The sequence below is a fragment of the Myxocyprinus asiaticus genome, chromosome 13 (assembly GCF_019703515.2).
Source record: "Myxocyprinus asiaticus isolate MX2 ecotype Aquarium Trade chromosome 13, UBuf_Myxa_2, whole genome shotgun sequence".
Classification (NCBI taxonomy): domain Eukaryota; kingdom Metazoa; phylum Chordata; class Actinopteri; order Cypriniformes; family Catostomidae; genus Myxocyprinus; species Myxocyprinus asiaticus.
In genome coordinates this window covers 35,822,113-35,845,369 of record NC_059356.1, presented here as the reverse complement: position 1 = coordinate 35,845,369, position 23,257 = coordinate 35,822,113, and the positions used below count along the sequence as shown (strand labels likewise).

Here is a 23,257-nt window from a genome sequence, read left to right as displayed (position 1 = left end):
TGTCTTCTTTGCTTTTTATTGTACATGTTCAAAAAATCCAATACAGCAATCTTAAATGTAATAGTCTGACAGTTTTTACATATCTGTGGTGAACCCATATACAGAATAGACGATTATATGGTACTGGAGGATGTTTTAAGGTGAGTCTAATAAAAATGAAGCATCTTAAAATACAAGATGTGTGTTGTAAACAAAAAGTGTTTGTTAACATTTACAACCTTGCTTTCATTTGGTGAAGCAATCCTTAACCCAAGATAAAAAATGCAATGAAACGTATTTTCAAACTAAGTTTTCTTCAACCAAAGTCTGTACAAATGTGAGAGTCTGAAGGTAAATATCAAAACCAAATGAATCAGACTCCTGCAGTGGGTCGATTTTTGCCATAAGCTGCTCAGTTTGTTCATTGGGAGTTGCAGCCTAAGAATTACAAGCACGTTGACCCCGATGTGAGCGTCTTCAGCATCTCACACAAATCAGATCAACCGCAAATGAATCTGCATTCTGCATCTATAGGTAAACAAAAAACATATTTGTAAACGTGATTGTGATTTCTGACAATTTTAGACTGTCCCTTTCTAAACTCTGTTTGTCAAAAGACAGTGCCATCAGGAAAAACTGATTTGCATTCAGTGAAAAATTAACATGTTTATTGATGACGATGCCAGGTCTGTAGTGCAGTGGTTCCAAAACTTTTTGAAACCAATGCATCCCTTTTTAGTTTTTTAAAGGCACCCCAAATTTAATCTGCAAATGTCTTGTGATTAATGTTTATGTTGCGAGAATGGTGGCATAGTAGAGGTGTGAATCTTCAATGGCCTCACAATTTGATCATAAAATGATCCTCAATGCATCACGATGCATTTTGTCCTAAATTTTTTAGCAATACTATACACACTAAGATATATTTGAACTTTTTTTCCCATTTCAGTTTTTTATTTAAGAGCAGTTTTCAAAATCAGATTGAATCATATCACATAAAAAGCTGTATACTTTTCAAATACGATTACCTAGAAGAAGAAAAGAAATGTTTTCACTTGAAACTTAAACTTATGGAGAAGCTCTTTTACAGGATAATTCACCCATAGTCAGTTATATAAATAATATAACATAAAAGGCTCTGTCTTATTTAAATAAGAGCAATTAAGGTTATGAAAGTTTCAAAATCCTAAATACTTTTTTCCCAGAATCAGAGATGACTAAAACTAACACATGCAGTGCAGTGAGTATGCTGAAGTTCATTTCAGTTGAATGATTCATCATCAGACTAAATCAAACCATTATAACATGTGAGTTTAGGAGTCAGAGTGGTTCACTTAAGGAGCCGATTCAAGAGTCATTTGTTTACAAATCGGAAAAAACTGGTCGCGCTGTTTGACTCTGAGTGGAAACAGTGAAGACAACACAACAGAAAGACATGTTTTCCTGCCATTATTTTGCATTTTGTTGTTTTAATCTTATTACACTCAATTCAGAGTGTAAACTCACTCAGTTCTTCTGCTTAAAAGTGCTGAAGGAATCGCAGAACGCTGATTTGGTTGTGTTATACTGTTAAATAAAGCTTGTTCAGTCTGTTTGAAATGCTTTCATGGTGTAAATGCAGCTGGTTTGTCATGTAGATGACGCTGTAAATGTGTTCTGCAATCCATCCGTGTTTGAAGCATTGCACGCAGCATGACAGCATCGATTATGGATTTTTGAGAATCGATTCAGAATCGTTGGTCCAAGAATCATGATGCATCAGAGAGACGATTTTTCCCCCACACCCCTTTGGCACACGCATTTTAAATATGAAAGATATCTGTGTTTATTCTCTTATTTATTCCATTTTGTCATGTTTAAAAATGTTATGCTGCTGCTGGTTTCTCGGATTAGAAAAAGCAGCAATCACAGCGGTGTCCATTTAAAATGTTTATGACAATCAAACTAAACACACTAAGGCTAATTATCGGGAGAAATAGCATCCCATCTGTAACTCAGTCAGGATGCGGGACATGGCTTAAATAAACTCAGGACTGCCCCTATTTAATCTGGAAGTCTGGTCACAATAGGTTATAAAATTATGAAAATGATCAGAGATTCTGCAGCACCCCTAGCCAATCATCATGGACCCCAGTTTGGGAACCACTGCTGTAGTGAGTCTCTGGGAGACTTCAACACAGCAATTCACAAGCGTTTTTATTCTAGCTAGATAATAAAGAACAGTATTCCATTTGTATATTAATAATATACTGCCCCTTTTCACAAATCATGAACTAGAAAAGCTAGGGAATGCCATATAGAAAATGGACCAATTTAATAACACAATCACATGTAGCCTATGATAACTCAGTAATTTAAAAGATTTTTGTAAAGATATAATGTATGTTTCACACCACACATGGAAATTAAACGATAGTAAGTAGGTATGTGGAACATTTACCTCTGATTGTGCACACTCTTGCCAGCAATGAAGCTTGCATTCTCTGTTCCTCGCATTAAAAACATCAGTTGTGCCACTCCTAAATTTTCTCCTCCATGATCTCCACGTACTCTTGTGGGGGAAAAACTTAATATGAAAATGGACTCTGAAACTGCAAACACATGAAATTGAAATGAAAGAAGATATAACTATAACTGATCGAACACAATGATCCAATAAATAAATAAATAGGTGAATGGTTAAGAAATTGGTCTAATTTGTAACATTCCTTAGTAACACTTTATAATAATGGTCTGTCATTAATAGGTAACTATGCAGGAATTAATCTAGGATTAATGAGTAGTACTACATTAACACTTTAGTTACTACTATTAACTAATATGGAAACATGATTAACCAATCAGTAAGTAATAGTGAACTGATGAGGTAGTTCACTGTTAGCTAATCAGTAATTACTGAATTAGATTTTCCTCATTAAGAACTATCAACTAACTATGGCTAATTTAAAATAACTACTAATTAATTTATAAGCAAAACATTAACGTGTCTAAAATGTGAATGATTATGTTTTTATTGTGAACATGATCATGAAATGCACCTTCAGAGAAACATGCACCTCACATGTGTTCTTTGCTGGAACTGATTTATGAACATATCAGCTCTCTAAATCATGGCTACAATGTCTGGTAGAGTATCATAGTCAGCTTACAGATGTATGTGCCCAACATGTGTATTCCTTGGGATATCTCTGTTCATTACAAATTATTAACTTTGGCAGGTTTGATATTGCTGGAGGTCTTTTTTTAAATAATTGATGTAATGAATAAGTAATGAGTAAAGTTTTACCACATAAACATGAAGGAATTACTAATTATTTTAAAGTGAGGGTCACGGTAATGCATTATTAATTAATGAATACATACTTGAATATACACAACATTTTTTTTTACAAAACATTTTTAAAATAATGGTTTTTATTCATAGATACTGTAGGTTAATCTTATAAGAAGTGTTTAATTTTATGTGAAGTGCTTTTTTTTTCTGAGTAATGTAATGGATCCAATGAAAAAAATAAGAATGAGTGTCTGGTCCATCAAGCTTCTAATCCAATCAGGGTTCACCATATTAGATGCTTGTGCTGAAGCTGAAAGAAGAGCGAGTGCGATTTTGCTCCACCCTCCCGTCGATCAGCCTGCACATGGTAAACTTTAACATACATTCTGTTCTGTTCATACCAATCACAGGCAAAGGAGGAAACATGTCAAATTAATTTGATAAAAACTGTACGTATTTACAGAGTGGACTGTCTAAGGCGGAAGTACATCTGTGGAATCGGCCTCATGCTGTATGCCGGTTTTCTCCGTTTTCTGTTGAAGGCTTGTGGAGATCAACACACTTGTCCTTTTGACACATAATTTTATTACTTTACTTTATGTTAAGATATAAGACTTTTAAAACATGTAGTAACCGTGAGCACCAGCAATTAAAAGCATTATCCTGCTAAAGGTTTGTAGCCTATGCAATTATGTTCAGTTATTTCAATGATTCATAATGCAGTGCCAGAAAAAAATGTTTTGAATGTCTGTGAATGTTTGTTAACTATCTGTTTGATTAAATGAATAATATGTAGGAACAAACATTTGAGTATTCATTATTAACTGACAGGCAACACCTCTGTTATTATTAATAGTTTATAATGTGTTTTCACTTTAGAAAAATGGTCCAGATAACCTTTAACTCCCAAGGAAGGAAACAGTAAGATCTCATTAATTAATAATGCATTACCATGACCCTCACTTTAGAATAATTGTCCATATCATTAGTAATTCCTTCATACACATGTGGTAACACTTGACTCATTACTTATGGGTTACCAAAATGATTTAGCAATATCAATATCAAACATGCAGAAGTTAATAATTTTATTGATATTGGTGTACTGAAATGGTTTTTTTCCATGGTTAATCATTACATTATTAAATTTGGTCCCCATCAATCCTGAATACAGTATGTGGTTACATCCTTGACTATGATACTCTACCAGACACTGTAGCCTTGGTTTAGTGACCTGTTACATTCATAAATGAATTCCCACAAAGAACCCATGCATGATCTTCTTCACAATAAAAACATAATTTTTCACATTTTAGACACATGTTAATGTTTTGATTATTAATTAATTAGTAGTTATTTTAAATTAGCCATAGTTAGTTGATAGTTCTCAATGAAGAAAATCAAATTCAGTAATTATTGATTACCTAAGAGTGAACTACATCAGTCATCAGTTTGCGATTACTTACTGATTGGTTAATCATGTTTCCATATTGGTTACTAGTAGTAACTAAAGTGTTAATGTAATGTTAATGTTAATTACCTATTAATGATGGACCATTATTATAATGTGTTACCCATTCCTTCACATACTCTGTCACATTAGGTCAGTAAACCCAACTATCAAAATGATGTAATTGCACACATTGTTTTCATTCTTATAACAAACACATCTGATCATTTAAAGCAATAGGAGAGAGCAAAACCGTAGACTGTAATGAATAATGTTTACAATTCAGTCTCTTAGATATTTGTGGATATAAAACCTTACCTCAAGGGAAAACCAAAATTTTCTGCCACCTCTTTGAAAAATCCCAGCGTCATTTTAGAGCGGTTATTGTCTGCTGTGCATAACTAAGTGATCTGAAAAAAAAAAAATATCACCCATTAATATTGATACACCTTCACTCTGAAAATGTACATAATGCAGCCTTTAAAAAAAAATAAAAGCAATATTGTCGGATCCACTAGGCTCTTTCTCTCCCCCTCCCTCACTGCCAACACTGTGCTCACTCTCCCCTGAGTTCTAATTACACGCACCTGCACATCATCAGCATTCTAATCAAGGACTGCATTTAAACCCCACTCTCACTCACAATCATTGTCTGTTCTCATCTATGTTCTACCTGTGACCAGAGACTCCCTAGTTTGTTGATACTTACCTGTTTATACTTACTGTGTTTAATATTCTCCTCTTCTGAGATTGGTGTTGTGTATTCCCACATTATCTCCCCTGTGTTTGGACTCTCCTGTGTTGTTTACGTACTCTGCAAAGGTCAAAGGACTGTTGTGAGTTTACCTATCATCTGTACATCACTACATAACCCTGTCTGGATTCACACTCACCATCTGTTATCATCGCTACTGATTCTGGATTGTCTCACCTGTTGTTTACATTGCTGATTCACTTCATCTGTTCAATAAACACTGCGATTGAGTTCATCTCTCTGCCTCTGTGAGTTTCTCCGTGACATATATAAATGGCCAGAAGCATGCCAAGTCTTTTACTACTGGTTCCCACCAAAAATTATGCCACACATTTATACTACAATTCTAAAAGTAGGTTCAAGAAAGATTTACCTTTCTTGAATATTCATCCACACCACCAAAGATAACCATGTTGTATCTAATTTGAAGGAGAAAATTTTAGAGCATGTTAAAAAAATATGATGTCCTATAAAAATGATATGCAGTCAAAGCATAACAAATTGTTAATGAAGTCGATGCTGGAAATACACACTCAGTATATAGTGCATGCCAATGTCATCAAATAGCTTTCCCTTTAAAGTTGACATTACCTTCATGAGTTTATGGTTTGTATCTATATGTACAAGATGCTTGGAGTATGGAATACAATAAATACATCGGGCAACACAACCAAGCTGGGACATTCGTGAGAGAACGCCGAGACCATCAACCCGATGCACAGATGCATGAATTCTGTTCCATTGAACTCGATGTCCTCTGGCAATGAGGGTTCCACTGACAACCCTGTACCCTACATTATGCATAGTTCTCTTAATTTCAGACACCAAGGAATCAAGCTGTTCATCTGTGCAGCTACTGTAGAGGGAAGTAACTCACAAATTACATTCTCATATCTGACGATGGACAGTTGTATGGGAGACACCTAAAATTTTGCTGATGCTTTCCTGTGGTAATCCAAGCTTCAAAAAATGGATTAGACTGTCTTCAGATACATGGAGTCTTGGATGTCCACATCCATGTGGTCTTTCTATTTCCATTAAAGTTGCCACATTCTGGGCTTCCTTGTGATGCTGTATAAGTGAATCTAAGTGCATCCAACCACTTACTAATTATTGGGAAATCCCAATGTTTACCAACATGGCAGTAATCAATGCCATTTCTTGATGGCAACCAAACTGCAAATAATCAACATCCAGTGGCTGATGTTCCAGCGCATAAGTCACTCTCTCAACTAGACTGTGAAGTATTTGCTGCCTCACAGAGTCCTAAAATGCTAAAACACAAACACAGTACATTAGGTCACTGCAATAAACTATGTTCATAGTGGAATGTTAGACTAATAATTAGTGAATAGTGCAAAGAATGCATAGTATATATACATCTACATACCATTTAAAAGTCAAAAGTCAAACAGTAGATATTATTCCACAAACATTCCAAACTGTAATATATTACATCACATGACCAGGTCATGTTGCATGTTCAGTGGCATTTAACTACTATTTTGGACATTTGGACATGATGATGTAAATATATTTTAACATTTGGCTGTTCAATTTATGAAACACTTCCTATTCAAAACAAATAAACAAAGTAAATTTAAAAACAGTTACTGCTGCATTTTTTTTAATTACACATTGTCATAAAAACAAGTCAGTAATGATTTTACGTTTATTGAAACTTGTACGCAATACAGTTCTTGCTTCATTTGTGAAAGTAATAACAAACCACGTTTATGTGAGAATAAATCACGGAGCCTAATACAGAGGTCTGTTAGTGATTCTTGTGAAAATTACTGTCTAACTGCACATTATCACACTTAATACAAGACTACTTGCCAAATAAATAAATAAATAAATGGCATGGGACATTTATTCGAGTTGAAATTATTTAATTAACTTCCTTGTAGAGATCGTTGAGTGATGTGTGAAGTGAAAGATGAATCGCAGTACCCGGATGTGCGGTCTGATATCACCTGTAGCAGTTGATATCGGGAGATATCAGTCCGCTGGAATGTGTGATTGACCAATCAGAATAGAGTATTTCACAGAGCCATGTAATAAGACAATATTTATCATGACAATAATATAAATGGTCAGCCAGTTGAGATTTGCTATAGGGCCGCAACTAACGATAATTTTGATAATCGACTAACCTAATGATTATTAGAACGATTATTCAACTATTCGGGTGATTATTGCAACGATTAATTATTAGCTCTTATCCGATTATTCAGCTTGTGCCCGACATAAAAGGTTGTATTAAACGTTCTTACTAACAATAAAGAGGACAAAATCATCTTTTAAAAATACCTCTAAATGACATTCACTGAATTTAAGGGAAAAAATACTTTGTATTACATTTAATTCTGTAAAAACAAATTCACTGCAAAAAAGCCTGTTGTTTTCAAGTGTTTTGTCTGGTTTTCCATTTAAAATTGTCTAAAAATAAAACAAGATACATTTACTTGAGAAGCAACATATGAGATATTTAGACTTGCTTTCAGAGACTGTATCTTAAATATAAGTGTATTTTGTATATAAGTGTATTTTTTCACTTGGTTATACTTCTGCGAGTGCAGTAAAGACAAAATATACTTATATTCAAGATCTATTCTATAAAAGCAAGTCTAAATATCTTATATGCTGCTTCTCAGATGAATGCATATTTTTTAAAGGATTTTTAGACATTTTAAAATATTTGTATTTTTAATATTATATTCAACATTCTCAGATAACAGTTTTTCTTCTGCAGTTTAGCTGCTAAAGTAAATGTACATTGTTTTAAAGGAGTTTTAGATATTTATATTGGAAAACAAGCCAAAACAAAAAACAAATGAAAAACATATTTTGTTGCAGTGTATAATGAGGTGAAGACTACCCTCTCTCAGCTTTCTGTTCACTTTAATCCATCTTTAACTCACAAAAAACAAACTCTCTCTTATTAATAAAGCTGCGTATTGCCAATTTTCTTCACGATAAGAAATGCACAGTGACACATATATTTTGATTCAATAAGTCGCAAGCCATCACGTTATAATCTAGCTGCCGCAAGCACACGTGAGGGGGACGAGCGTCCCCGCGACAGAGTGTGCCTCAGCCGGGTGCAGTTTCAATCTCTCCCCCTCAGATCGGGACACTTCACGCAACTCATAGAAGAGGTGCTGTCTGTACAGAGAAATGGCAGTTTCGGAGTTTGTAGTTATTTACATGATCTGCTTCCTTCTTATTTTAACTTTAATGAAGCTATAACGTTTAAAGTTGTAACGCTAGGGTGTTTCCTTTAAAGATGCTCGACACACAAGTGTTTAAGCGGAGCGGCAGCTCTGGCTCCACTTATTCCACAAGGAGAGTGTCTGTATTAACTTCTGTATTTACTTATTTGGTATTTTTGTATAATTCCCTCATACTTTGCGATCTACATCACCTGAAGCTGTTTGGAAAGTTTAGAGTGCATCTGGACTGTGAGCTGTCTTTTCTTCCCCTTCTCATTCAGGCGCGAACTGCAGTGCTGCTCTCGCGCATCATCATTAGAGTTTAATGTGATCTCATCTTACGTTAAATGAGATCATACGAATATTCGACAACGAAAATATTTGTCAACAATTTTTTTTTGTCAACGTTGTTGATAACATCGACTAATCGTTTCAGCCCTAGTTGCAACTGCTCACCTATTGCCATCCCTCCATATCCTGATCGTCCATATTGAAAAGCCTTGGCTTTGATCTCACGTTAATTCGGTGTAACATGTTTCCGCCTTGATTGTAAAACGAAACGTGATTGGTTGAAGCTAGAACATGCTATGATTGTCCAGTGCAAAGTGTCCGTTATCTGATTGGCTTGAGTAGATGGTGGGTGCATGTCTTGACGCTAAATTTATTTCAAAATCGACAAATGCATGTAGCGATCAGCAAATGCATCCACAAATAAATGCGTGCGACTCACAAATGCTGGACAGAGTTGTGTTTGTCAGTTAAAAAATATATTCGTAAATATTTTTTTATTTGCAGATCACATTTTATTTATTTGTGAATTCACCTTATTTTTGTGAAACTCCTAACATATATTTATAAATCTCATTCTTTTTATTTGTGAATTCATTTCATTTTTGTGCAACATTTATTTGTGGATCTGATTCAATTTATTTGTGAACCAACTTTCTATTTGTACCTCTCTTTCCATTTGTCTCTGAATTTGAAACAATTCTATCTCCATATTACTTGAATAAACTGGGTTTTTCGTCAGACCATAACTTCAGTGGGGCTAACAGCACTTTAAACCCACAACACAACGAATATCATGCGATGTAGGGTGTCTGTTTGTACTTGCGAGAGAGATAGGGAGGAGTTGTGCCTGGTGAGGGGTGGGCGGGGCGACAATGCAGGAAAAGCAATAGCGTGAGAATTCTTGGGAAACAGGCGAACGCAAAGCCGACGAACAAGAGCGGCCACGTCTAGAAGAAGAAGGAGGAAAAGAAGAGTCAGGGAGGGAGAGGCAAGGCATGGCAGTGGGGATGTGGCGGAGAAGTTAACATGCCTTAAAGGAAGATAGCGGTAAAGAACAGACAGGGTGCACTCGTTTAGACAGTCATAAAATAACGGGGAAGTCAGAGGAAGTCTTTGACAATGGCAGCATCTGCATTTGAATGAGAGTTTACGAGAGCGTCTGAGCACATTATGAGGATTCATATGCGCCTGTTGCTTCCTGTCATCACCTTGTGCTCTTTCTGCAGTGTGGCCTTCTGGTTTTTCCTCTCGAACAAGTGAGTATGTCAGGCTGTCGGTCATTTGTGTTATCTTTCTTTCTATTTAGAGAGTGAACTTTAAAAGGTTTGAGTGTTAAAGTACGAGAGGGTCTGCTGCTGGCTACTGTGACCAAGAGGAAAGCTCATGGTGCTCTTTCAGGCTCTTTTGCTGCCAGTCTGGTTAAAGTCACCAAAACATCTTTTTTAGTAGGCTACCACGTTTTTAATCTCTACACTGTCGTAGTGCCGAATAGAAAAAGAGGATATTAAGTAATTGTTTAATAAAGAGGGCTTTTTTGTAGCCTAAACAAAGAGAGATTTAATGGAAAATGTTCAAAAGATATTTTGCTGGAATAAGAATCAGAATGCTGGAAAAAAAAGTGTGAAAGTCTAAAAATGATGTCCACTGTTTATACTGTTTCAGTTAAGTTTCGCATCAGATAAGTAAATAATTGAATGTTTGTTTCATTTCCTCATCTGAACAAATGCTTTCACAAATGCAAATGTCAAATGCAATTTGCATTATAATACGCAAAGGTATACAAAGATTTGACAAGCCTCATTTAGCCATTCAAAAGAGTGGAGTCACCAATGATTCAGTGTGACCAACATGATGTAAGCATATATATGTTTAAAAGTTTCATTTTTGAATATAATATAGAATTATTAGTAATATATAGCTAAAATGTTACTGATAAATGATGTATGTATTATGCAGTATTAGTAAATTATCTTATTATGGAGAAAAGTGAGAAGATATTACATTGTCTGTTAAGGCATCTTTACACAGCCAAGTTAAGCCTGCTCTGTGGCCTGTACCTGCTCAAAACTCTGTGAAAAGACACAAAGCCACATAAATGCCAGACGAAATGATGCCTGCTCTGACCCACCTCAGCCCCTGGTATCAAAGGCAGTTCTGATGCTGATTTGCTTCTGTGTAAATGAAAAAAAGCTACAGTTCTTTAACACAGGGCTTTGAGTACATCAATACAATGACAAGCCAATGATTGAACTTCAGTCGTTATATAAATTAAGAAATAATGCTGTCACAGCCGTGACCTGCTTTCCCTTATTATGTGCCGTTACACTGGCAACAGGGTCCTTTAATCACAACAAGGCATGTGGGAGATTAAACTCCTTGAGAACTTTACTGAACAGAATCACTGGGCTCTTCACCATAGGGTAAATGTGAATGAGGCTTCTGTTATTTAGGTACCAAATAACAGGAAACAAAGTCTTGATTTGTACTTTATGATAGCACACATGTCTGTAATATAAGTACTGTATAATGCAAGTGAATAATAGTGAAACACATCCATTCATGTAGAACACTACATTTACTGAGCAAAGGTCATGTGTGGTTTACCAAATGTCACAGAACACAGACTACATCTCTATATAGCTAAAGTGTGCACATAAGAGTATGTGCTAGTCATGGGTGCAAGATCATAGTAGCAAGATCCTGTATATTTTTTTCTATTTTGTATTTTTATTGTGTGATTTAACACAAAGTGCTTCACAAAACAAGCTCAGTTAAACACGACACATTCACATAGTAATAAAAGCAAGTCTGTACAAATTAGTTTTTTAAACGAGACTTAAGAGCAGACAGATTCAGCAGATCTAATATCCCAGGGCAGGCTGTTCCATAATCGTGGGGCCTTCACTACAAAAGCTCTATCACCTTTAGTAAATTTTTTTACTATTTTTAATAATATAAAGATATGTTTTAAGCTTCTTTTCACCAATGCTGTGATTTCTTGTCTAGGGGATAGCAGGCCTACAGGAAGCTTAGATATGGACTTTTGGTATGATCAGTGTGTTTTAACTTGTCCATGAACAAAAGCGCCTAACACCTTTTTTCTTTCTCCTTTTTTATCTGAAATGCAAAGCAGAATGCGTTAGTGATATAGTTCACCCAAAAATGAAAATGATCTCATCATTTACTCACTTTTTTTGTATGCTGAACACAAATGTAGATTTTTAGAAGAATATTTCAGCTCTGTAGGCCTATTCCTTTAAATTAATTAATGCAACAGTATCCTTACACCACATGAATATACAGTATACATCTCAGCTTTATCTGGGAACTCAGAGATGTTTGGCTGTATTTTGCAAACAGTATGGAAGGTGGGTGTGGAAGAAAGAGCAAGAGACAATGATAGGGAGATAGAGAGGGAGAAATAAAGAGAGACATAGAGAAATAAATGAAGACAGACAGAGGGAAGCGGAGAGTAAAAAAACCAGACCTGGTTTGTAACTACACACATTTTCATTCTTTAGTCCTAGATTGTTTTGCTCATTTCAAAAGATAAATAGACAAATTTCAAATACTGACAATACTATAATAACTCATTTGATGTGATTAGAGTAAATGAATGTAAATGTAATAGTACTACAACTGATGGTGTAAATGAACCCACTTTTCTGTCAATCTAAATGTTGTTGTTTATAACAGTGGTTCTCAACCTTTTTGACTCCAAGGCCCCCCTCTGTCTGTCAATTATTCTGTGTTCACAGGGCAGCCCATATATGGACAGAAAGAAGTTGATAGCCTCAGTTTGACAGTTGTCAGTTTGTTTTGACAACTAAAGTCATAGTCGGTGTAACTGTTCAGGTTTTCTGAGATTAAACTGCATGTTTACTTTAATTTTCACACCTGTGACATAAGATGCTCACCTGACCTGCATCTCTGTGTGCGTGCATGTCTTTGAAGGACAGGGTTTTGGAAAGAGTGGTCGTGTCTAATTCAACGGCTAGTCTGGTGGAAATTCAAAGATTGGTTAGATTAATGGCGATTATTTTAGTCTGTTGGCCATAGTTTCTGTTGGCATGCATTACAATTTTTTTACAAAGTAAATGGGTTTTTAAATACATGAAATATATAGCTGCATTTACAGTATATGTGAGGAAGGGGGTCCTTTGCAAGAGCATCATCATATTTCGGGGTCCTTGGTAACAAAACGTTTGAAAACCCCTGCATTACATGAGAAAAAGACAAGGTTGACCTTTTTCCATGTGGACACCTGAGGTAGAAATGGTAGAGTTTAAGTTGTGGCTGTTAACACAAAACGTGTTTTTATGTCCATCTGTGTTGTTTTTTAATGATTTTCCTATATGTAAACATTAGCTAGACAGGCATCTAGCACCATGTCTTGCTGTTTTTCATCATCTCACAAATAAGTGCTGCATTTTTAAGACGGCATGTCAAGTTGAGAACTTCGAGTTTTAAAAACGTGTCTTACAAACCTGCATTCTTTTCCATTCTTGACATTCCACTACGCTGCATATGAGTCAGAGATTAGCCATCGTTCATAACGTTGATAATCCAAGGCAAATACCCAGAGGGAGGTGCAGAAAATAAAGTAAAAATAAACAAACCGCTGCCAGCAAATCACAAGCGTCCATCATTAATTGTTAACAATGGATGTTGTTGTACAGTATTGCATTTTTTTTCTTCAGTAAATTACACTGAGCTCCATACAGCATTCAGTAGTCACCATCAGGGGAAGGATAGTCGGGGTATTGTGCATGTGGTTAGTTAACAAGCCACTCTTTGTTGTTGAGTTGTAGCTTGCCGGTTTTGGAGTAATGCAGACAACTGAGGACAACTTTAAATTTCCAGTATTTCAAGTTTTACATAATTTTTCTCCTTAAATCTGCAAGTAAAAAACAATATCACCAGTACAAACAGTTGGTAAACAAAATCCTCTGAGAGAAGTAATACAAATGTTATTCACTAATTTAATTTACTTTTTGTGCCTTTCATTTTTTTATTTAGTTTTTGATTATTAGGGGTTCAAGCGTGAAGTGCTTAAACCCTGTTGTAATTGCAGGGTTTCAATTTTATTATTATTCTTCTCCGCTAAAACTACTGTAATTTTCAAGACCAAACCATAAACCATGGTGGTACTATAGCTCGCTCCTCAAGAGCATGGACTTGCCTTTATTGGCCAATCGGGGAAGTGCCTGATATCATTGAAATCCTTAAAACAAACAAAATGGCTATCTACAATTTAATTCTGCCATTAAAAATGGATGGATTTTTTGCAAAACCTACTTTTGCAAACAAGTCCTTGGCCGTACACCCAATCAGAAGCAAACCAGTGCAGAAAGAGTCTCTGGAGTCCCAGTATTTTAATAATTATCAAGAAAATGTTGAACTGTTTTATTGGGCACTCAAATTTCATTTGCTCTGTCTCTTGCTCTTTCCTCAACACCCACCTTCCATTCTGTTTGCAAAATACAGCCAGACATCTCTGAGTTCAGCCAGATAAAGCTAAGAGTGATACTGTATATTCATGTGGTGTAAGGATACTGTTGCATTAATTAATTTAAAGGAATAGGCCTACAGAGCTGAAATATTCTTCTAAAAATCTACATTCGTGTTCAGCAGACAAAGAAAAAGTCATGAGGGTGAGTAAATGATGAGATAATTTTCATATAAATATATCTATATTATTTTTTTTATATTTTTTATTTATTTTATTTTTTGTGTGTGTGTGCGCATACTTATGTGATTGTTAAGGGTCAAGGTGGGAATGGGGAGGGGTAATAGTGGGGGTTAAATGTTGATTCTGTGTATATATGTTTTGCTTTTCTTTGTTATCTGTATGAATCAATAAAAAAATGTTAATCAGAAAGAAAATGATGAACTCTCGATTCAACTTGGCGACATCACACCAAAACGTAAGAAGTGGGCGTAGCCACCTTCATTTAAACTGTTATAACTCTTGAACAGAATTAGATATTTTCACTAAATTTGGGACAATACTGTAAGAAAGAAATTAAAAATAAAAATTAGCACCTCAGACGCTCAGACTTAAATAATAGCTCTAACCATGGAACTGTTTGTCCGATCGATTGCATGTAGTGTGTTTGTCCAATGGCCGCCATCAACTTATAAATTTTCAGCTGCTATTAGACATGGTTAACAAAGGCAGATTGGAACAAATTGCAGTGGGCCCATTTTACTCTTGGCCCTAGAGGTCTGTTCAATATGTGAAAAAAAACATTGACCACCGGGAGAAGCTATCATATTTGACATGCCTGTAAATGGTTGTTTATTCTTCAGTTTCACACAAACATATGTTGTTCTAGTCATATAACAGATCTCCTCACTCTGAACAACTTTGCCTTAAAAACCATTGGTGTTAATCAAATAGTATTTGAGGTTATTTAAAAAAAAACTAGAACTAGTCCTAAGTTTTTCTCTCGACCTCAACAAAACCAGTGCAGTAAAATTCTTAACAGGATAATTAAAATAAATGGGTGTGGCTTGGTTTACCCAAAAGCCTATAACTTCTAAACGAAACATCAGATTTACATAAAATTTAGTACGCCAATGCAACGTGTCCTGAAGGAGCATGAAAAGTTGGTGGAAAAGATCGGATATTAGGTGGCACTATAACTGGAAATTTGACAATGGCCATATCTCTGTGATCCTTATCTTAATGTGCAGAAAATTATTAATTAACAGACTCTCTGATTTATACTTATCTTTTAATGCATGACCTTAAATAATATATAATAAAATATAAAAAATATATTTACTCCCCAGGTCCTAATCATTTGTGTTTTGTTTGTGGTATTTATTATTCTTTAGCATTATTTTTAATTCCTAATGTTATTTTGGAGATTGGAGTCTGTTGTTTTGTTTGAGTGTTGTGCTCTTATTGATTTCCTGAAATAATACAATTGCCACAGTAACAATATTTTAACCCATATTTATGAGATATCTGTTAAGATTTTTTAAAATTGAAATCTCTTTCTCTCTACAGTAATGTAACACCTCGTCCTTATACTAAGATTCCACAAAAAGGCCCAGATACTTCACTAACCTTCAAGGGATGCAAGTATGTGAAACATGCTTATATTATGCTTACCCTAACCCTAATTTCAAAGTACTCCATTGGCATGATTGTTTTACATATAATATTGGCAAAGCATCAATTCACATAACAGAAACAAAAAATCATAATAGCAGAAGTAATTATAAAGAAATAAGGTGCCCAGTAATAATCTTATCTCGTACATCTCTAAACTTAACACAGTGCTTTTGTCTCAACCACACCAGTGTCACAGTGGGCACCAACATTTTCTTCCTTTCTGTTCTTACTCAGCACCTGTTGTCCAAAATCATAATTTAATTGTGTCATACATTTTACCCCAGAACATAGAATTGTATAATAAAGACCAAAGTGCCAAATGGAATATTATGATTTTTTTTTTTTTAATCAACAAAAAAATCATAAATTTTTTTTGGTGTGCATGCTTATTGAGTTGGGGATGTAGCGTGTGAATGTGCATTTGATCTTTATTATATAAACCAGAAAAATATAGCATGATGTTGGTGAGATTGATGATGAAGGTGAGGGAGAGTACCTTTATTTCAGCCTCATCAGACTCATTCTTTATTTAAAGGCATGTTTGCCTGTGTCTGCCTTTTTCTATGGCTAGACTTTGTTTCTATGGCTAGATTAGATCAAGTTAGACTTAAACAGTGTAATTTGAAATTACATAAGAAATGACATGTTATTACATTTTGAGATTTATTAATTTTTATATCATCATGTGCTGTGTTTCTATCTAATTGTATTAATTCCTTACCTGAACAGTTTTCTGTATTTGGTTGTGAATCCCTTTAGACTGTATGTCATTTCTGAAAGCTATCATACATTTTATCCTGTATGTTTAATTTTTTCAGAGACAGTGCATTAATTGCCAAAGCACTGGGGAGCTACTCAAACGAATGGAATAAACAGGAGGCAAACTTTAAAAGGTTCAGGTAAAACAGTTGCTCAGAGAAGACCAGTAGCTGTTTTCATAAAGGTTAAACTGTGCCTGCAGGGTTCTTTGTTGTATAAAAACACTGTATTGTTGATTATGGATCATAGCCAGGATGTACCCAATTGACAAAATTATCCCAAATCAGTCACTATTCTGGGATGCCCTAAGTGTTTTTGTTTTATTATTAGATTTCCATATGACTGCAACACAACAGACTAAGTGTATTAGGGTCTAAACTGTCTGTTTCAATCCAGGTCATTACTAAACAGCAAGTGCCATGCTGTGTCCAAAGCTGTGGTCACACAGAATAACACACCAGTGGGGTCAAGCATTCTCTATGATGGAGAGAAGAGAAAGCCACTGCAGGTGACACAAGCCCTGTTCAACATCTTAACTAAGGTATTATGTGATCCAAATATGTTTAAAACATACTGGCATATAAACACATGTAGCATACATATGCACCATTTGCATTTGTGTGTGAGTGTGTAGGAACAGCCCTTTGGAAATGCAACTTGGGAGTCCTGTGCAGTGGTGGGGAATGGAGGTATTGTAGCCAACAGCAGCTGTGGAGAGCAAATCAATTCAGCCCAGTATGTCATCAGGTAAGGAGGATCAGATCACCCCAATAAAATCAATCAGTCCTAAAATTAGTAGTAGGTAAAAAAAAGAAGGAATATAAATAGGTGTATAAAGCTGAAATGTGTAATTTCTGTGCCACTAGCGTTCAATCAGGTTCTTTCCAATCACTTCCACTATCTGCCAATGGTCAAACAAAAAGATAGTCCTGCCCCCAATTTAAGTCATTGGTTAAGCCAGTTTTGCTGACTGATCAATTGTGAACAATTGTGCCACAGTGTTTATAGTTTTGATAGTGTCAGTATTTACATGTCTCAGGAAAATCAGGCTCCAAATGGCTTTCTTATGTCTCTGCATATTCAGCTGGGATTTGAAGAAAGTTACACACTTCACATTAGAAAAATCACACACTTAAGCTTTTAAACTGGATTAGATGTGGGCCCAAAAAAAGTAATCTCTTTCTTTAGATTACTTATCAATAAAAATGGCCTAATCAACCTATGCCCATCTGTGTATTCTTAGATGTAACCTTCCACCACTGGGGAACCAATATGAGCAAGATGTGGGCAACAAAACAAACTTGGTGACTGCAAATCCCAGCATCCTCCATGAGAAGTGAGTCTGTGACTGTGATTGTAACCAGTATGTAACCATACAGTTGAAGTCAGAAGTTTACATACATTTAGGTTGGAGTCATTAAAACAAATTTTTTTAACCACTCCACAGATTTAATATTAGCAAACTATAGTCGTTTAGGACATCTACTTTGTGCATGACATGAGTAATTTTTCCAACAATTGTTTACAGACAGATTGTTTCACTTTTAATTGACTATGCCCCTTCGCCTGTTCCGTCCCCTGGGTACCTGGGTAGGACGAGGGGAGGGGAGAGAGAGAGAGAAATGAAAAAAAAAAAAAAAACTCCGGTTCCCAGCCACGGCGCCATTCGGTCCTCAGCCAGCTGTCCAGCAATCCTTCACGACGCCGGGTGAAGGCACTGGATTCCGCCTCCTGGCAGCCAGCAGGGGCTCCTCCGTGCCCTGGTGGATGGTTGCGGTTCCTCCGGCGGATGGCAGCAGGTCTTCTGTCCCCTGGCGGAGGCAATGGCTCCTCCGTCTCTTGGCGGACGGCAGCGACTCCTCTGTTTCCTGGCGGACTGCTCCAGTACCACTGAACCAATCCTTTCCTCGGCGTCGCGATCCTCCAGTGGCAAGGACTCTCTGACGGCGTATCTTCCTCCAGTCTCGGGTTTCGTCACCAGTGTAACAGATCTCTACTTGTTGGGTAAAAGAGGAAGCAGGAACCGGTTAACAATCAACAGACTTTTAATAAAACACTGACAAAGACTTAACATAAACAAAAGCGCGCACACACGAACACCGCTGCGTGCGTCTCTCTCTCTCTCTGGCGTCCCCGGCTCCTCCTTTTATCTCTCTTCTGCTAATTGAGCAACTCAGCGCTGGCGTGCATTCTCTCGGCCCGGCCACACCCTCCTCCTCGTCACAGTGCATTACTGTTAACAAGATTTTTGCTTGTTTTTCTCAGATCAATCACAATTATTTTCCTGTGGTAATCAACACTGTCATAGATGCTGTTGATAGAGCTTAACCTGTCCTTGAAACAGTCCTTTGATTCTTTTCAGGTCATGGGTACATCATAAGACAAAATAAGTAAAACCCAATCAGACGTATATCTCTCCTTCCCTTCTGTTTTCTACCCAGGTACAGCGGATTGATGGAGCGCCGTCGTCCATTTGCGGAAAGCCTTCATCCTTACGGACAAGCATTATTGCTGCTACCTGCCTTCTCCTATGGCCAAAACACGCCTGTATCCCTGCGTGCCTTTTACACACTAGAGGACTTTGGCAATGATGGCCCACTGCCTGTTTTCCTGAACCCGGAGTACTTGAGGAGACTGAAGAAGTTCTGGCGTGAGCGAGGCCTTAACTCAGTTCGTCTCAGCACAGGACTAATCATGGCTAGTTTAGCAATAGAGATTTGTGCTAATGTCCATTTGTATGGCTTTTGGCCTTTCAATAAACATCCGCATGACTATCGATCGATCACCAATCATTATTACGATGATCGGGAGAGCAAGAAGAATGTGCACTCCATGCCGACTGAGTTTGAACAATTACTGAAACTCCACAAGCAAGGTGTTGTTCGCATACACCTGGGGGAGTGTCAGTCCACTCACAGGTAAAACATGAGCCGAGAAGCAAACAATGCCTTGCTTTATGTACATCTGTGTATGTACACCTCCACAAAATACATCTTCCATTGAGAAAGGAGTTCAACATTTAGATGCAAACCTGCAAGATTGAACTTTTTTGTTCATTGTTGAGAGAATGAAAGCCACACAAGAAATGAAAGCTTCTGTATTAGTTCTACCAGGAAGACTCATAGTAGTAAACTACATGGGTGAATTTCATGAGGTGTCCAGGTCACATTTAACCGCAAATAATCAAAATAAAATATAAGATATTATATTATATTTTGCATAAAAAAATGTAAGTCTACTATTAGGACCCTTAAGCTTTTTTTTGCATCGTGAAATTATTGTCAGGACAATTAAAGGAATATTCCGAGTTCAATACAAGTTAAGCTCAATCGACAGCATTTGAGGCATAATGTTGATTACCACAAAAATTAATTTCGACTAGTCCCTCCTTTTCTTTAAAAAAGGCAAAAATCGAGGTTACAGTGAGGCACTTGCAATGGAAGTGGTGGCCAAAGTTTGGAGACAAATGTGAAGCTCATAATTTTATAAAAGCACTTACATTCATTCTTCTGTGAAAACTCATATTATTTGTGCTGTAAAGTTGTGTTTAGGGTTTGTTGACATCATGGAACGAAGTTGCCTGAAAACTGCTTATCACTTAACACAGAAAAGGTTAGTAGGTGATTTTATCACACTAAAATTCACTTCCTTTGTAAGTGCCTCACTGCAATCCAGATTTGTGCTTTTTTTAAAGAAAAGGAGGGGCAGTCAAAAATAGTTTTTGTGGTAATCAACATTATGCCACAAATGCTGTCGATTGGGCTTGAACTTGTGTTGAACCCGGAATATTCCTTTAAGCTTATTTTTCACCATAATTCTCATTAATGTAATGCGAGTCTCATGGTCATTACTGTAACGTAAAAAATAAATTATTTGAAAATATTTATACATCATGGTAGCAATTGTTATACTGTAGTAAATAAAACATTCACTGACTTTAATAATAATAAAAAAATAATATTTAATCAAATAATGAGCTAAATAATGTGCTTAATTGTCCTGTAAATAATGTCACAATGCAAAAAATTCAAGGGGCCTAATAGTAGACTACATTTTTTTTTTTAATGCAAAATATGATTATTACTTTTTTCTTCTGGGGTGAAATGTTACCTGGACTTTTCTTGACCGGTTTTGTGAGATGCACCATCCCATCGGACGGGGCTAAAGCCAAAGTACATCGCTACACACAGTCTGTCGCTACATGGTAAATTCATATTCATTCCCAGTCTTTCTGGTAGAACCTGGCCACCCAGAAGAGTGACGGGAAAGAAGCAACTGTGAACATGAATGAATCTATACTGCTGTGCGTACACACTTAAAAAATCAGCTATGAACATGCACAACAAATTCATCACATGTTTTTAGTTTGAGATAATCTTGCACATACACAAATAATTGCTGAAAATGAATGTAATTAATTTAGCCTCTGTACTGTGAAGGAGTTTAATTAAGAAAATGACTCCCAGAACTGCATCCTCCCTAAGCACCGTAAACACTCCTTTAGATGTTTTGCCTTAGTCAGCTTTAAACACGCTTACTATAGGTGCTCCTCCAGGTCACACTCATCACAAGTGCCAGTCTATACTCTGGAACAATTATCAACGGAAATTAATTTGAACTCAGGTGTGCTTGATTAGCAGCACTGGATTCTAATTCTAGACCCAGATCTCAGCCAGGAAAAACAGGGATGTTTGAAAACTTCATAATCACAATGGCTATGTTCAGAATGGAATACTGCTTTACTGCTTATTGAATACTGTGCACTATACACTGTATGCTACCTGATGTTTTGTATTTAAATACCAAGTGATAAAGTAGGCAATATTTCATGCTAAATTTTTAGAACAGTAGTATGCTACTTTTTTTGGTCTTTTTTAAAATCTACTAATATCATTTAAAACAAAAATTTGAAATAATGAGTCAAGAAAGAGATGGTAAAAATCACAGCTGATATTATTTCCAGGTCATCCATCACTATGGATATGGAAGTAGTAGGCCATCTGGGTATTCCATGCATACAGAATATAAGCATACTGTGCACAGTATACATACTAAATACTGCAGCAATAATAAGAGTAGTATGTTAATATGCTATTCCAAAAAAATAGGAATCGTGGGTGTGGGTTAGCTCTACTCAGAGTGAGAAAACAGGAGGTGTAGAAAGTAGCAAACTTGAATGTGCCAATTTTGCATGCTCTAATCTGAGCATGAAAGGGCTCTCTCATATGAATGGCTGTAGTGTAAACAAATAAAATCTCTTTTGAATTATTATTAAAAAATATACTTTTTAGAAGAAATCCAGTCTATGTGTATTTTAAGTTTCTATGAATATTCAGTCTATGAATTTCTTAATTTGTCCAGTTATTTGACAGAGGCAAAGTAAACTCCTGATATATCTTTCCATTTAAATGTGAATAAAGAAACACTGAGCCATTTAACAATCTCAAGGTAATGACTGTTGACACTGAATTGGCCAGTAGTGAAAGTGAAGCATTTCTTGTGGTCAGATCTTCTCACTGGGGCTTGTCACCATAAGATTGCTTTGCAATTTGTGCCTTTTGAGATTCCAAAGTACATGCTTATGGCTTTATTTGTTTATGGTTTTTATAAAAAGCACAAGAAACAAAATAATTTGAAACAAATCTTATTTGCTTGGTGAGGTTGTAATGAAAACACCAAAGTAGTTTGATCAGGAACTCCTAATAAAGTTTACACATTTTTCTCTTTTATATGAAGGATATACAGAGAACACCAAGATACATACAGTGTGTTAAGAAATTAGTGGTGGTAGGGAAGAGAAAGATTGCTGCTCCATGACCTTTATAAAGAGTGCTGTAGTTAGTGATTCAGAATTTCTTGAAGAGCTGCTTTTGCAAAACAACTACAAATGCATCAACACTCTGACAGAGAAACAAAATACATTTTCGAATGAAATGATAGTGACAGGGCTCATTTTAAGGGCTGATGCCACTCAAAAGACAGAGTCCTACATGTTTTCAGTGCAGAGAAAGCGGAACACAAGTGCATACCGTACAAGCTGAGCACAAGGGCCCTCAGCTACTTTTTATAGTTGTCCAATGTCAGCCCAACCAATGATGAGCTTGACCCACCCCTCTTAAAGCTGGAGCCCAGGGGGTTGCTCGGACCATGCCCCAGCCCTGATTTATGCAAGTATTTACACTTCAACTCCATCTTTGTACTACTGCTCTTACTTAAAAATTTGAGAGTGGCAGTGCCAATATTTTTGACTACTTTGAGTTAAATTGCTTGGGTTTTTTCTCATTTCTAAGTCGTTTTGGATGAAGGCTGTTAAATGACTAAATTTAAATTTACACTATGCAGTATACACGTATAAGCACCCTCAAACGAAACTTAGAGCACCCTCAATTGCAGACCAGGGCAAACTACT

At 36.2% G+C, this 23,257-nt stretch overlaps 1 protein-coding gene across 2 annotated transcripts; it reads left to right on the top strand.

Annotated features, from left to right (window-relative positions):
- The first annotated feature begins 9,847 nt into the window (after window positions 1-9,847).
- Window positions 9,848-22,532, top strand: LOC127450299 (alpha-2,8-sialyltransferase 8F-like). 2 transcript variants are annotated; one of them, XM_051714267.1, is made up of 7 exons: window positions 9,848-10,219; window positions 15,982-16,056; window positions 16,908-16,988; window positions 17,245-17,356; window positions 17,483-17,595; window positions 18,092-18,184; window positions 19,290-22,532. In XM_051714267.1, the coding sequence occupies exons 1-7, from the start codon at window positions 10,134-10,136 to the stop codon at window positions 19,768-19,770; spliced, it is 1,041 nt and encodes a 346-aa protein (XP_051570227.1). In that variant the 5' UTR covers window positions 9,848-10,133; the 3' UTR covers window positions 19,771-22,532. The 2 variants fall into 2 exon arrangements, with proteins under 2 accessions (XP_051570227.1, XP_051570226.1); XM_051714266.1 differs by having other exon boundaries at window positions 17,245-17,389; window positions 19,290-22,531.
- Window positions 22,533-23,257: the final 725 nt, after the last annotated feature.